This window comes from Coffea arabica, chromosome 6e (assembly GCF_036785885.1).
Source record: "Coffea arabica cultivar ET-39 chromosome 6e, Coffea Arabica ET-39 HiFi, whole genome shotgun sequence".
Taxonomy (NCBI): domain Eukaryota; kingdom Viridiplantae; phylum Streptophyta; class Magnoliopsida; order Gentianales; family Rubiaceae; genus Coffea; species Coffea arabica.
In genome coordinates, this window is record NC_092321.1 from 17,079,655 (window position 1) to 17,095,298 (window position 15,644).

The window sequence follows — 15,644 nt, forward strand, 5'->3', positions numbered from 1 at the left end:
AGGTCAATGTAATTTTATAAATCTCTAGAGAGGTTAGTAAAAAAAAACCTCAAGGAAGGTTTCTAAAATTATTTCAATTTATAAATTAGGATTGTGTAGTTTGAATTCTTCTCCTCTAAATTTTTCTAGTGGGAATTTTATTCTCTCATACGATATTCTTATAAAAGTGTTTTTCGCTTTTCATCTTTTTTAAGTTGGTGAGATTAAAGACATGGACACGGATTTGTTGAATTGTAGTGACATCCATCTGATGGAAGATATTATTGAAGTTTCAACGTTATGATTAACTTTATAGTTTTTCATATCTATTGTATCTTTTTTTTGGATAAAAAAAGAAGCCAATATTAGTAATAAACTAGTTATAAATTATCCAACATAATTTGCTTAACAAAAAAAATTGTACTAATGGCATAAAATATAAAGAACATGTCACAAACAGATATATCTAATCTGAAAAATACAAAGAACACGTTGCTTATTTTGGTAGACTCTTATCCCTCCTATTCTCCAGTTGTTCTCTGTAATATTTTTCTTCTTTTTAATGTAGTTGACCTTCCTCAAAAAAAAAAAAAAGTCATAGATATATCTGATTTGAAAATCATTAGATTTAACAAAATTATAAAATGAGAAAGATTATACTATGAATAGCAAACCATCAGATATGATCAATTACACGAATTGCTCCATAAATATCTATGCATGTCTATTCCCTCAAATATGTTATCAAACTAGTTCAAGTTCAAAACTGATATTAGCATCTAATTAGAAGATCCATGAAATTTCAGATCTAATATATAGATCCGAAAAACTCTTAGATTTGAGAAAAAAAAACAACAAAACTCTAAACAAAACTTCCATTGGGACAGCATATAGGAGATCACTAATAAATACTAGGATAAACACTAGAAAGGAGAAAACTCTCGCTAGGATATCTTAGGAAATGTTTTATTAACATTAAAAAAAAAACAGAGAAGAAAGGAGATCTTGACTTGAAATCAATATCTCCCTCATATGGAAGAAGAACAATAGAGAGAAAGTTGAGCGTAGAAAGAAAGCAGAATGAATGGGTTAGTAGTAGTGTTATAACAGGTTTAGAGATCTATTGCATCATTTAATTTTCAAATCTATATAGATTCGTGTCATATTTGATGCATTTACTACTATTAGTGTAGAAATTGAAATGAAATTGTCATTTTTATCCAAAAATGGATAGTACATTATTATAATTCATAAATTGAGGTTCAAAATAAAATCAATGGTAATATAGACAGAATTTTCATTTAACTTTATATCTAGTAGAAACAATTGGCACAATTTCACATTTTCTTTCAAGGGGAATTGCATGCTTTAATCTCTGCAATTGAAATTAGAGTTGAACAAATTTGCAACTTCAATTATCTGTTGCAATCAACTCTGTGATTACCAACCCTATAATTTATCCTTATGCATCAATTTTCTCTTTCTACCTCTCATTTCTTTCTATTTCTTCTCATTTTCTCAGAAGGCTTTCCTCTTCAGGCGGGAGACCATGGTGTCCCTCTTATGAATTTCATTTTATCGTGTTTTTTAATAAAATTTCTTTTAGGGGGTTTGTAGTAAGAGTCATTTGTTTCTCCTAATAAAAGTCCTTTATTTCTCTTAGGAATTTCTAGTAAGAATTTTTTGTTTGTTCCTAAAAGTGTCTAGTGAGAATTTTCTGCTTTTATTCTTATTTTATTATTTGATCTCAATTTATTTCAGATTTGGTTGTCAAAGGTAGAGTTTGAGTTTTGGGACTATCTCAACAGACCTTATCATCATTATTGGAGTTTGAAATCGTTGATTAGCAGATTTGGCGGTTGAAACATGCACGGGAGGAAACTTCAGCAATTTATCTTATTAGAAAACGATTTAAAGATTTCTTGTATTTTCAAATCTATTCAAAATCATTCATATCTGTTGTATCTGTTGTTAAATTGCAGATCTATTATTTCAAGTGTATGTTTAATATGCTACCAGGGCAGAGATGTAAATCAATTTGTGCTAGACATTTTCTAACAATTTGCTAATGGATTTTACTGTTCATAAAAAAAACCAACCTTATAATTTGGTAGACCCAATTTACATATTAATAACGATTTTAGCCATATCACGTGAATTTTTCAATAACGCTCTACTTGGATGAGTTTGAGAAACATGTTTTTGAAAAAGTTTAAACACATTTTAACCACATTTTAACACAACAGATGCTAGAATTTTGAGAATTACAAATGTATTGCAACTCTCTCAATCTTTAATTTTGTATCGCCAGACATGTTAGAAATAGGCAACAATATCTACAAATCAAGAGGTAAAAATGCCTTTATTTTAGGAACAAGGGATAAAATGGCGATACACGCAGAAAAAATAGTGGCTAAGAATTGTTTCTAAATTTGAAGTGTCTTTCACAATCCTATTTTTTCAAATTCTTTATCATGTATTACACAATACTTGAACGAATTAATACATTGCCTTACAAATAGTACTAGAACCTCTTTATTGTTGGAGACAATTAAGTGGAGATTTGAACAAGCCTACTTGAATTTTCTTTAGGTGAGTTGGAGGCCAAAACGAGATTTACATAGTTTTATTTATTATTGTTGGAGACAATTAAGTGGCGATTTGAACTAGTCAAATCCCGCAATTGATTGTATAGAAAGTGTGCAGTGAGAGGCGGAAGGGTTAAAAAAAAAAGCGGAGATTTAGGCCTTGTTTAATAACTCAATTCAATATTTAAACTTAATGGATTCATATCTTAATATATTCAGACCGTTTGATAATCAAAAATTGAATATCTGAATTAATTAAATGGCACTGAATTTTCTAAACAAAACTTACTCCAAAAATTAAGTGATAAGTGAATAACTTATCACTGAATGTGATATGCACTCAAATGTATTATATTTACTATTTAACAATTTAATAACTTAATGGATTCAAATTTCAGATTTCAGATTTCAGTTTTATCAAACTACTTTATTAAACAAGCAGACTTGAATATTTTTACGTGAGTTGAAGGCCAAAACTAGATTTACATAATTTTGTTACGGTTTATATCTATTAGAGTATTGTTTTTTTTAGGCATTTACTATGCTTTCCTAGAATATCGGCATGTGAATTTTGTGTCTGGATAGTAGATTATTTGGAATAGTTTAAAAAAAATATTATAATATTTTTTTGATGTGATATATGTAAAATGAAAATATAATTAAAAAATAGGTTGACAATGCAAACAAATAAATATTTACGAATGATCTACTGTCCAAAACACTTAAATGAGCCTGCATGCACATCCATGGGGATTTAGAAACTAGGACTAAACCAGTTATTGGGTCCAGAGACTTAATGGCACGGCTTTTAAGTCCATTAGACTTACACATAAAGCCCATTGTCCAAGACACCCATCTTGCAACCGATTATCATCCAATCACTCGAACGGAGGAGGCTCAACATTCCTGCAGATAGAGCCGACAATATAGTCCAGAGCCCATCAAGCCTGCGCACCAAAAACTCCTAGAATTGATGAGAAATCAGCAATCAGCAGCGTGGCATGGAACGCCAGTGTAACGTGGCATACACAAGTCTCATACACGTTATTTTCTGCACTTTGCAACACCTCTAAAATCACACTATCATACATGTTTGAAAATTCGGGTGAAAAAGTTGTAGAACTTTGCAGATTTTCCTGGAGTTTCCAAGAACAGTGCCTGGCAGAGCATTCTTTTATCTTCCAGTGTATGTTGGTACTTACTTTTCCCTTCTTGTTAATTCTCGCCATGTTTTACTGGGATCATGTTCAATACAGTCCTATGCATGATACATATATATAATGAGATCATTTGAATGACTGGTTGTTTTTCTTCTGTGTTGTCAATATTGGAGGAAGAATTTGTTTTCTTGAATTGATTTCAAATTGATATATTTGGTAGCTGCGTTTATAAGTTGCAATAAGCTCCTGAAAAATGAAGGGTGTTAGTGATATTGGCAACAGCTGCTTTTAAAACTGATGTTTGCCACTGTAGGAATGAGTAGCTTGACTAGTTTGACAAACTTGTGATTCTGTGAAGTTAGTATTTTTATGTTAGTCCTTTTAACTTCTTTAATCCACATATGTTCTGGAAGAAGCATTTTTTGATTCTTCATGCTCCAGAGAAGTAACTTTGGATAGAGATTTGTCAAATAACTTGAGGGACTAAAACAATTCAAAAGCTTGTATAATTGATTTTGTATGGGAGAAGTGCTAGTATTTTTAAGTGACAAGTAATGTGAGTAATGGAATTAGGGAGCTGTAATCAATATCAGTTCTAGGTGATTGCAGATCCTCTTTCAGATCCTTAGACCGAAACTTGTTTCATTCCAATTGGTTAACTGAAACATTATTTAAGCATATTGAGTTGCTTTTGCACGTTCATTTTGGTAAAAAACCCTTCTGTGCATTCAAGAAATTTTACTGTCAGCAAAAGAGGGAAGAAATATTGCTGTTGGCTTGTCCATTTGTGTAGAGAGCCAGTGAAGTTTGAAGTTGAAATGTTGTAGATGAAGAAGGAGATTTTGCATTAATTAGATCTTTTTTTTTTATTCAAATTTCTGTTTGTTTGTGGCATATGAGTAGTTTTAAAGTTGCTTTTGATGTTCTTCTTTTGAAGTTTCTCATTTTATCTACTGAATTGTAGATAAGGGGTCTTTTTTTTTTAAGGGAAAACTGAAAGAAAATGGGAAAAACTAAAAACTTAATATCATCCCAGCAAAGAAATGATCAAGTCTCATAGTCAAAGTATTGGATAGTGTTACACCACCTAATTCTCTTGGTTACAACATTCCTGTCCTCTTCAATGTTGTATAACAATTTGCAATGATCAGGTCGTTGAGAATTATTTCTAAAAGTCCCTGCCAAAAACTGAATAGAAGTTTGAACAAAACCTACTAATACTATAATGGTACGTATGGCAAATCCATGATAATTACATGGTTGGTTTAGACATGTTTTTAAGAATGAATCAAGAACAAGCATAAAGATCAAACCTGTAATCAGATGTAAGCAGTTTTTCGTTTCCTTTCTGAAGCTAGGGATGACCCCAATGTTCTCTTAAGCAAAACAAATTCAAATGAGTATGGACAATCTCTTCAGACTGCAAGACCATGATTGAGGGCTTTCTAACATGAAACACCCACTGGCAGGTATAGAGCATTTTCACAACAAAACATGAGCTTGACACTTCTGGAAGTTTTTTCATCTTGAAGGCTCTCCCCACGCGAAATGGCGGATTTAACTTGAGTGAATACAGGTTTCAATACCATGAAGATATAAGGATAAACAAAAACAGTCACTAATGACAAGCCTACCACAGTTTCTATGTCCTTTTGCTTTTCAAAACTGATGTCTCCATCCGTACACGATATGATCAAGATAAAAGCAATGAAGGCTTTCTAATGGAGATAAGTCTCCCATTATTGCGACCTAGCTAGCACTTTGACATAGTTAAAATTGTAACATAGTTCCTCTCACATGTCAATGCATTTAATTAAAAGTATTAACTCATGATAGGGAAAGGTACATAGATTCAAAATTCTTAACTCCCAAACTTTTTTTAGGTGTTAGATGCATAGAGATGATACATATTTTAAGGTTTTTTAGTGCTTTTGTAGACCAAGGAAAGTCCATTTGAGGCACTAGAGAAGGGGGACTAGGGATGCCAATATGAAAGAACCCATGCTCATTTACTCAATGCACAAGATATCCAAAAATACTACTGAATATCATAACGAAAGTGAGGAATTCTAAGATGACTAATTGAAACTGAAAGCAAACAGGTGTAAATGGAAAAGTATTTCCTAAGGATACAGCCTAAAGAATTCCTAGAGTTAAAATGGAATTCCAATGAATAAGGACAAACAGCTATTTGAAGGAGAAATTGAGATCTCCTAGTTCCTAAAACCGAACTTCAATAAAATAAGGAGGAGAAGTTATTCAAAGGAGAGACTAAAAGCATTGGATAACTCAGAACATGAAAAAATTTGAAGATTACCTCTACTTTTAAAGAAGAAAGTTGTTTGAGACATATAATCTGAAACAACGAAAGCTAGTTGTTGAGTTGCTTCAGAAAAAGTGGGAACTTGTCCAACCACATCACATCCAATTTTAATTTTAGAGTTGCAGCATAAAGCAAGCCAAATCATATGTTTTCCAGACTACTGAAAACTTTTATGTCTCTTAAGTCACCATTTGTCTTAAAAGGATTCGGAAGTTTCATTCATACTGCATTGCATTTGGTGATCAGTTTTTTTTTACCTGCTTGATTATGTATACTCTGTGCATAATTAACTGCCAGAAAATTGTTTTACACTGAGTATGTTCCTATTAATCCCGCATCCTTGAAACTTTTCATTGATACCTTGGTAGTTACTTCGACTCATGCATTTAGGCATAGGTTGATGCCATTGGTTTTGTCTTCAATATATTGTTAATTCTTTCGATTAAGAGTTTTTCGTTTGATGATAAGCTTTATTTAACAATTTCTGTTGTCTTTCCTGGTTATGAAGTACATCATACGGACGAGTGAAAGTAACTTAGGATCGTGTCCCTTTTTCTTCTGCAAGTACAGATCAACCATGGAGCATGTCTCCTTCAGAGATGTGGAAGGTAATACTTATTCTATGAGGTTCCTATTTGACTCACTTCCACTCTATACCTCCTCACCTCTCTCTCTCTCTATCTGTCTCTCTCTCGCATACATCGAACAGCTTCTCTTTTATAAAATTGTTCAACGGAAAGGCAAATTTTCTTTGGAAATCTGCTTTCTGACTTTGGTAAAGCTGGTTGTCTCAAGTTAGGGAGGTAAAATACTGAATCTGAAAATGAAGCTTATTCCTCATGGACCCTTGACAATAATAGTGTGAAAAGCATGATAATAGTCTTGGTTGGTTGAGATATTGACTTCACATTGTCTTGATGAACTAATACTTAGCTTTTATTTACTATTTTATATTCTTATTGGATGTCATTGTTCTTCAGATACAATTTCGTAGTTTTAGTATCTGTTCTTGGCCTTTTTGTTTTAACAGGTGTAAACGTCTGACAGGTTCTTTTCAAAAACTGTTGATAACTTTTGTCTAATGATATTGTTTCTTTGACTAACGAGTAACTAGATTTGATTCTGGAAAAGATCCTTTTCAACCAAGAAATTAAGCTAATGGGGAAGACTCTGATCATAGGAAGTGTCATCAATTGACAATTGTGGGCAGAGCAGATTAGATCAGAAGCTGATGTTAAGTACTCCCATGTTGTAAGACTTAGCTATATCAGCTGCAACATAGCTATTTTGAACTTTAGCAAGTGAGCAATTGATGGTCCTTAAATGTCTTCATAGGCTCGACATTCTGTTTGGTCAATATTTAAATTAAAGCAAAGAATGAACCAGGACATATTTGAAATACAGTATCGCTTTGGTAGCTGTAAAGCTGCCCTTATGCTGGTTTTGATTTTTGCGATTGCTGGAATGTTATAGTCTCAACTTCATCAGCTGTTCATATTAACTGACCGGAAGCCTGCACATTAAACTATTTTCGGTAGCCATAGACTTCGGCCTGATATGACAATTTTGCTTCAACCTTAATTGACAAACTCTTTGTGGATCCATGATTCTCAGAGATTTTAGGACTGCAGTTAAGTTTACAAACAATTGTTAAATCAGCTTCATAATTTTCTTTTCATTTTCAGGCATCTGCATGGTGCCATTTTCGGTTGTTAATTACCTTGCCTTGTCTGGTTCCAGCTTTTGCTAATCTAATTGATTATAATTCTGCAACTTTACAACTAGCATTTGACGTTAAACCCTTTAAGATTAGCTGCACACACTTATCTCCTCTTGAACTAAACCTGATCGCAATCCTAATGCAACAGGTAGTACTAACCAAAGCACAAAAAGTCAGGTTGCTGGATCTGCTCATTTAGAGCTGGATACAGTAGAAGGTTCAAAAGAGAAACAAGGTGGCCAAAGAGATAATCCGCAAGTCTCCAGAGCAGAGAATGAAGTTGGGCAAAATATAAAGGAGGATATACCTACGGCATATACAGAAACTCCAGGGGAAGTAAACATGGAGGCTTCTATTTCAGCTGAAGATGTTATGCAGGCAGGGGGCTTTGGAGCTAGAGATGATATAAATAGTTTCCTTCCTGTTGCAAGTGACTTCACTGACTTTGAAGCTTCTATTCTTGATGCCCGTATATATGAAGAACCACAGAAAGAGACCAGCAGACCTGGCCTGGGCTGGACGGAATCTCAGAAGTAATTCTCTAGCTGTGGCATGTCATATGGAGTTACTGTGGTGCTTACTCTCCTACACCTGACCTAGTTCCTGGTGATTACTTGTGTACATGGTGTTCATGCAACCCTGACCCGCTTTCTCTTCAAACATCTTATTTGCTTTCTAGCAACAATGAATTTATCGTTATGGTTGGAAAAGATATACTAATCATTCAGAAAAATGCTTTTATGTCCACACTTGTTTCTCAGTCTGTTTTGGTCTCATCTGGGTCTCCTTTTTGTAATGTGCTAGAGCGCATAGGCTCCCTTTTTCTTTTTCTTTTTTTTTGTTAGGGGAATCTAATTTAGCTTGGGGTTCATGCTCAGATGTTATCTGTGCTTTGATGCGCTCTTTATTAATACAAGGTAGATAGTCACTGCTCCTTTGCTGAGGTTCTTGTACAAAATTACAAGATTATTTACACGTTGATGGTTAGCACCCTATTTGCCTCAAGATGTTAAGGGGTAAGCTTAGTGCACAGTGCCCCTGCCAAAGTGCGGTTTGGAGAGGGCTAGGCACACATAAGCTTTACCCCTGCATCATGTCTTGTACTCTATCCACTTCAAAAGCTCTAATCAATCATCCTAAGGTCATTGTCACTGAAAGGCAACTGCTTTTTTGAAAATCCTCTGACCGGGAGCAAGGATTGCTAAAGGGTCATAGGTGGACTTCCTTCGGCTGAAGACTTCCCACTGTTTGCCGAAGTGAGCTTTCCACTCATCCTGTGTGCTATACTGGGGCAGATATTGTTTCACCCCAAGTTGAGTACTTGCACAGAAATTCAAAATCCTTTTGTTTTCGCTGAGAATGTGTTCTAAACCATCTTTTCCAGTGGAATATGGAATGGCAGAGGACAAGAATGCGACTAGGTAGAAAATATCCTCCTCGGGGGTGACCATTGATGTTCCATTTCTCCACCTGAAATGCACAGACACGTGATATTAGTTCAGAGAATCAAAACATCGTTCTCAAAAGATCTATCAGGTTGTGAATGGAGAAAGTACTGGGATTTATTCACTGGATAGATGAGAATCGGGCCATTGCTAGTGTCTCTGATAATGTTCCCAAACACTCCTGCTGCAAAGTCATGGATCTTGCTCTTAGGAACTAGGAGATTCAGCCATGGATGAGGAATCTCCCACAAACCTTTTTTCCGGAGTTTCATCTCTGAGATATGGACTCTGTCCAGGAATTGCACATAAGGGACCTCTGATTGGAAGAGTGTTGAAGGAATGTAGTTCAACTCTGACAATATCGTCTCAATATTCTGCAAGATAGGCGTCGTAACCGGTCATTGTGAACATACTGAGATAACCACATATTTGGTGTCTCTCTGGAAGTATGGGCTCAGAAATGTGTTACCTGATTTACGTCATAGTTGTTTTCTGGATACAAGTATTTTGCTACTTCTAGGCAGAATAGAACTTTTCCTTCAGATTGTAACTGGCTGGCACGAACAGGGTCTTTCGGACTGAAAGAAGATCGCCAGTCGTTGACCAATCCAGTTCTGTTTATGATCACAAACCCTTCTATGTAGTCAAAAGAGTTCTGAGAAGATATCAGAAATTCCTGATCCTCGGTGAATATGGAGAAATCTGAGTACAACAGTCTTATCCATTTTACCTGTGACAAGAGATAACATAATATAATTTATGAACGAACCTATAGTGGTAGTCTTGGAAAGATCTTCGACGATAGTGAAGATTCTTACCATTGTCGGAGCTGGTCCAAGAGCAATTCTTGCTCGTGTGATAATACCAAATTGTCCTAATCCGCCAAGAACTCCATGGAACAGGTCGGAGTTCTCGTCATCTGAACACCTAACCACGTCTCCTGTACCTACAAAAGCAATCACTGTCAAGGCTTTCCGAAAAATCGTGCTTTTCACACACTAGGACTAAGTATTTGTAAAGAGAGAATATTTAAGGGCTGGTTGGACGATGCACAATATTAAGCATCCATCGTATGACCTTAATACAATGAAATCATGGAGTGCTAGGAATGGAAACTCAATCAGCAATTCAGCATTAAAGCTAAATCAGATATGATAGCCCGGTGTAGACTGGTAACTTGTGCCTGTTTTGTCGTAGAAGTCTTTAAGAGCAAATAAGACTGCTTGCAAGAACATACCTGTGACAACTTCTAGTTGGTGGACATTATTTATCTGTGGTCCATGCCGGAATGCTTGGCCACTGACCCCAGCATTAGACAAGGTGCCACCAACTGTGAGATGAAGATAGTCTGTCCAGGATTTCGGCGTTAGCCCATGTTTAAGACTCTCATGCAGGATGTTAATCCAAAGTTCACCACCAGAAACATCAACATATGGCATCTTCCCGGGGTAAAAACGCATTTCTGGGTGCCGAAGCGACTCCATACTCATAATCACTCCTCCTCTGGCCTGTGCTTGTCCTGCCAGGGAGTGGCCACGACCTCTTGCAGCAACAGTGATGTCTGAAGAGCCTCCCATAGCAAAGACAAGTTTTATGGTGGAGGAAATATCAGAAACTGATTGTGGGTGCATAACTGCTAAGGGGAGAGAATGATATCTATTGCCAAAATCTTTTGCAGCATGATCTATGCTATCAAAACTGACATTCCCATCTAGTTTTAAATGTTCCAGTGATGAACGGATGGTCGAGGAACCCAATTGAAAAGATGCAGTAGGTTTGGCAAGAGTTTGTTTAGAAGACAGGTGATTCTTGTTCATTGTAAAACTGGTCAATAGAAGTATGAGAGACGCGAGGAAAATCTTGTTCCATTTGAGCAAGCCATTAGCATAGGAACTCATGATGACCTCTAAAAATATCTCTATACCTTTGAAGATAGAGGAGGGAGGCAAAGGGCAAAGGTTTTTGGAAGGAGTAGAGAAGCTGATTTCTTTCGTTTGTGTTTCTTTTGCTTCCTAAGAGAGATGTGGAGAGTAGCCAAAGTGAAGAGAGACTTAAGAATATATAGAGAGGTAGAGAAAAAGCAGGGATGTACCTCCAACAGAAGCCATTGGCCAAAGTGCCTATCAGTACCATCCATTATTTGCAATGGGGTGTTTTGGAATTTCCATTGGTTTCTCTTTTGGGTATGAAAAGTTTCCGTGGAAAAGAGGATCTTGTATATTCTTTTCAATATTCGCAAGAGTTGCAGCAAACTTTGTTGAGTTTAAGTACTCATCAAAACTTTTTTGGGGCTTTATCCCATATCGAGCAAAAATTGGTATATCTGAGTTAGTATGGAAACAGCCGCTTTGCGCACATTTGGTAAGCCTTGTGACTTCAGTTTTGGTTGAGGACGATTCTGTATGTTGTGTCCATGTAGCAGCACAAACCATAAAGTCAAGTTTATTTTATGTGCAATGGACATTGATAGTAATAGTGGTACAGTAATAGTTAATTTTCTGGTTGCTTTGTCCCCACTTTGAATAAAATTAAACAACTTTGACTTCTCAATTCTCATTTTTTCCCCTTACTAAGTTACACACACAGGCCAACATTTTGTCCTACATTAGAGATGTGGGATATCTCTGGATATTCTTGTGATTTTTATTCTCAAATACTTAAATTTTAAACCAGTGATTAAGTGTACACTCGGTTCGTTACTTACTGTTTTACTAATTATCTTGCAAAATTATGACCTCTATTTTCCTGTGGAGAACAGTGATTTATTTGATTTTTCATATTATTTTTTTCTTTCTTTTTTTTTTTTAAAAAAAAAAAAAAAAAAACCCTTTTCCTTTTAAGTCAAGCTGGTGGCTTTGCAGCTAGATGTAGTAGGAGTGTCAGATTTTTTTCAGAATGGATTTAGTAAGTTCCTCTTATGAGAGCAAAAGATGGTGCGGCCCCTACTACGTGCCATGCAGTTCAAGTTTGGTGGTGGTCCTGTGCTGAATCTGTTCATAATTCCTTCAAAGGGTTATAATTATTTCACTTTGTTGGAGGGTCTCATTTTTTTTGGAGTAACATTGTTTATGGGAATTAGCATCATCCAAGATATAGACACGGGATCTTTAGTTGAGATATGGATATGGGATCATAAGTTGATTTCTCCATCAATGGCCTGAGTAAGGTCCACATTCTTCTTCCTTATATTCCAAACATAAATGTTGATTGAGATGCTTGTTCATTCAGATGGTTACCATCCAGATAAATCAAATCCTATTCAAGGACAACCCCAGATTGCCCCTTTAGATTTTGGAAAACTTCCAAGAAAGTCCTAATTGGTGTGGGGTAAAAGTCTGTCAGATTGGCTGCAACTACACTGTGATAGTAACACTTTATCATATGAATGAAGAAGAAGATTAAACCAGAACACATTCTTTATATTTGACAGAAAATGGGAATCGGAGACAACTATTCGGCTTAAAAACATTTTGTAATGAGCCATCTGTTTTAGAGATTTGTATTGTATTAGCATATACAATGAGACACAGGATAGGAAAGTTCGGCAAGTTTGCAATATGACAGAATACTGGCTTTGTTGACCTTGTGCTTCTGTTTTTGGTGTGCAAGACATTCAGATGAATTTGTCTGCTTTTTTCTATAATTTATGCCTGCATCCTTGACTAGTCTGGGAATATTCTTTGCGTAAAACCTCCATCAGAACATGGTTTCAATCCTGAAACTGGGAACCAGGAGGCCAGTTGAGGGCATTGAATGAAGGGATTTGAATGCAACAACACTCACTTTCATAATGTCGAAAAAGAAATTGTGAACTAATGTGGAGCAACTCTACATAGCCAAAGACTCAAGAGAAAGGTATTTACCAAATAGCAGTAACAACAAAATATCGTACTCATCAAAGGATAACAGTAAAGAAAAAAGAAATCAGCAGGAAGGTAATTTAACTACGTTTACCTTGCCTGGAGTTTGTCTACTTTGGCATGTTCAAAACCAGAAAAATCTTTCAAAAAGCTGCTTTGTCTATTAACAATCATGGTGTTTTTCTGTAACTATTATTGTCTTTAGCTCTTGACAGGTATGGTCCTTTCATTACATGTACTTGATTGGTTAAATGCAGTTCCCAAAAAAAAAAAAAAATTCAAAGGGTAATTGCTTGATTAAGGATACTTTTGTGGAGGTTGCCTTGTTTTTTTACTTATGACGGTCTCTTTTGTTGTCTGTATAAAGCCAGTTTTTAGGAAGTGGTACGAGATTGGTGGATGATCATCTAATTCTTAAAAACTAATGCAGTTCTAAAGAAACCTGAGGAAATACTTTCTTGTGACGTATAGTTAAGCCCAAAGGGCTTATAAACTACCAAGGAATCTTGACATGTTTAACATTTGACAAATTTCTGGCAGACAAATGTATATTGTAATTCGTAAGCAAGAAAAGAATAGTTGTCTATATAATTAATAATAGTGGCGGTTAATCATACAAATCCATTCATTTCAACCACTATGGGTAAGGACAGTGATTCAAGAATAAGTCTGCCTTGTATTGTTAGGATTAAGGATAGTATCATCTGATTAGCATATTCCCAAAAATGTCTCTCCATTCTTTTATAAATGCACATCTAAGATGGAAAAAAAACATATAAATATGTTTTTTCCCACAAAGCTGGCATCAATTATTCTGATCATACATACATACATATATACATACAGGGATCCAAACGAATCGAACCGCTCGCGAGCTCGATTCAAGCTCAACTCGAATTCGATCAATATCGAGCCTGAATCGAGCTCGAGCTGATCGAGTCAAAGTTGAATTCAAAATATTAAGTTCGTTAGCTCGCGAGCTCGAGTATATATATATATATATATTTTTTATTTTAATAGTAAAATTACATAAATATCCTTAATATTTTATTATTTATTAAAAAATATTATTGTATTTATTTTTTTTAAAATAAAATAATTATTTTTATTTTTTCGAACTCGAGCTCGGCTCAATTCGAGTCGAGTTCGAGTTTCAAAATTATCAGCTCATCGAGTTCGAGTTCGAGTTCGAGTTCGATAAATTAAATTAAGGTTTGGCTTGATTAGGCCAAAACTCGACTCAGTTCACCTCATTTGCAGCTCTACATTTGTGCGTGGGCGCGAATTTGTGAGTTTGTAAGAAAAATATTTTTCAACTAGGTATGTACATATGCAGTCATACCAATTGGTAGGGATCAAGAGTCTTTATAATTGTCAGTAATAATTGCACCGTAGAGAATAAATAGAGACATTGAAACAATTAATGTAGCATAAGAATATGTTCTAGCCATTGGCGAAGAAACAAAGAAAGAAAGAAAGAATGCTAAACACGTACCAGAGCAAGAAACAAGAGCTCTGCATGCCCTCGTTGAGCTTGAACTTCTGGTTCGAGTACCTATTGTTACATTAATATTCTCGTTCATGTTTACTATTTTATTTTGTAAGACTCTCTTTCTGATATAAATACATGAAAGGTTACCAATTTCTATTACCATACTTAATTGTTCTGGTAGCTCATGGAGTTGGATACAAACCTTGGTAACAAAATAATCATTGAATTCTTAAAATACTAGTGGTAGATAAAAAGAAAAAACTCGAGTAGTTTGAAAACTAAATTAGAGGGAATTTTTTTTATAATAATATTAAGTGATAATGAATTGTTTACACCAAAGAAGAGACTCTCTCGCTATATATAGTATAGATATGGATATTGTAGTTATGATAGTATTAACTTATCTTACGTACCATTATGGTCTATATTTGACGAATGAATTAAACTACCTTTTTTAATTAAACATATATCTTGAGCGCCTTAGACGTGGTAGGATCTTTGGTCAAATGAAACAATTTGATTCAAGATGACATTTGTGTTTGCATTGGTGATCATGTAGGGGCCTGTGGTCTTTGGCCCTCCATCGGGGCTTTTGACAGTTGAAGGCACAGAAAGAAAAAAAAATGAAGAAGGAATGGAAGTGGACAAGAAGATGACAGTTTGAATGGGGGAAACACTAAAAAAGATAGCCTATCAACTCGATTGGTCTTGGAGTCTAGGATTCCAGCACTTGGGACAACCCCCAAAATTATTCTGCATTATATAAGTCTTTTAGTTGCTTTCTTTGTCCAACAAAAGACTATTGTGGAAATTATTACTCCATTTTCTTCTGTTTCTTCAGCACTTGCAATGCATTGATTTGAATCTGCAGCCATTTTTGGAGGCCAATTTTTATTTTTAAGCATTATTCAATTTCAATGTTCTTTCGGTGCACTTCATTTGTGTTCAATTGCTTCATTTGAATATGCTAATAAAATGGTTCATTTCATCGTGCCTGCTGGCCACCTCTTGACCTCTCCAATTAAAGTATTTCTACTAGAAAATTTTGTCGTCAAAAGCATGCATATAATCCTCTTT

The 15,644-nt window shown here is 35.2% G+C and overlaps 2 protein-coding genes across 5 annotated transcripts; one reads left to right on the top strand and one right to left on the bottom strand.

The window, feature by feature from the left end:
* Nucleotides 1–3,552: 3,552 nt before the first annotated feature.
* Nucleotides 3,553–8,713, top strand: LOC113695598 (uncharacterized). 4 transcript variants are annotated; one of them, XM_027214724.2, is made up of 3 exons: nucleotides 3,553–3,761; nucleotides 6,559–6,658; nucleotides 7,919–8,517. In XM_027214724.2, the coding sequence occupies exons 1-3, from the start codon at nucleotides 3,657–3,659 to the stop codon at nucleotides 8,305–8,307; spliced, it is 594 nt and encodes a 197-aa protein (XP_027070525.2). In that variant the 5' UTR covers nucleotides 3,553–3,656; the 3' UTR covers nucleotides 8,308–8,517. The 4 variants fall into 4 exon arrangements, with proteins under 4 accessions (XP_027070525.2, XP_027070526.1, XP_071911586.1 ...); XM_027214725.2 differs by having other exon boundaries at nucleotides 3,596–3,753; nucleotides 7,919–8,713; XM_072055485.1 differs by having other exon boundaries at nucleotides 3,645–3,753; nucleotides 6,621–6,658.
* On the bottom strand, nucleotides 8,652–11,230 carry LOC113695597 (cytokinin dehydrogenase 1-like). Its single transcript, XM_027214723.2, has 5 exons — nucleotides 10,453–11,230; nucleotides 10,034–10,161; nucleotides 9,685–9,945; nucleotides 9,327–9,589; nucleotides 8,652–9,240 (listed from the first exon to the last, which is right to left on the bottom strand). Exons 1-5 carry the CDS (start codon nucleotides 11,111–11,113, stop codon nucleotides 8,919–8,921), a joined length of 1,635 nt encoding a protein of 544 aa, XP_027070524.1. The 5' UTR covers nucleotides 11,114–11,230; the 3' UTR covers nucleotides 8,652–8,918.
* Between the last annotated feature and the right edge of the window lie 4,414 nt (nucleotides 11,231–15,644).

Coding starts and splice junctions, on each gene's coding strand:
- LOC113695598 (XM_027214724.2), top strand. CDS start 3,657: ATGTTTGAAAATTCGGGTGAAAAAGTTGTAGAACTTTGCAGATTTTCC. Junction 3,762..6,558: donor TTATCTTCCAGTGTATGTTG/GTACTTACTTTT, acceptor CTGGTTATGAAG/TACATCATACGGACGAGTGA. Junction 6,659..7,918: donor CTCCTTCAGAGATGTGGAAG/GTAATACTTATT, acceptor CTAATGCAACAG/GTAGTACTAACCAAAGCACA.
- LOC113695597 (XM_027214723.2), bottom strand. CDS start 11,113: ATGAGTTCCTATGCTAATGGCTTGCTCAAATGGAACAAGATTTTCCTC. Junction 9,590..9,684: donor ACAACTATGACGTAAATCAG/GTAACACATTTC, acceptor CCTATCTTGCAG/AATATTGAGACGATATTGTC. Junction 9,241..9,326: donor TATCCAGTGAATAAATCCCA/GTACTTTCTCCA, acceptor TGTGCATTTCAG/GTGGAGAAATGGAACATCAA.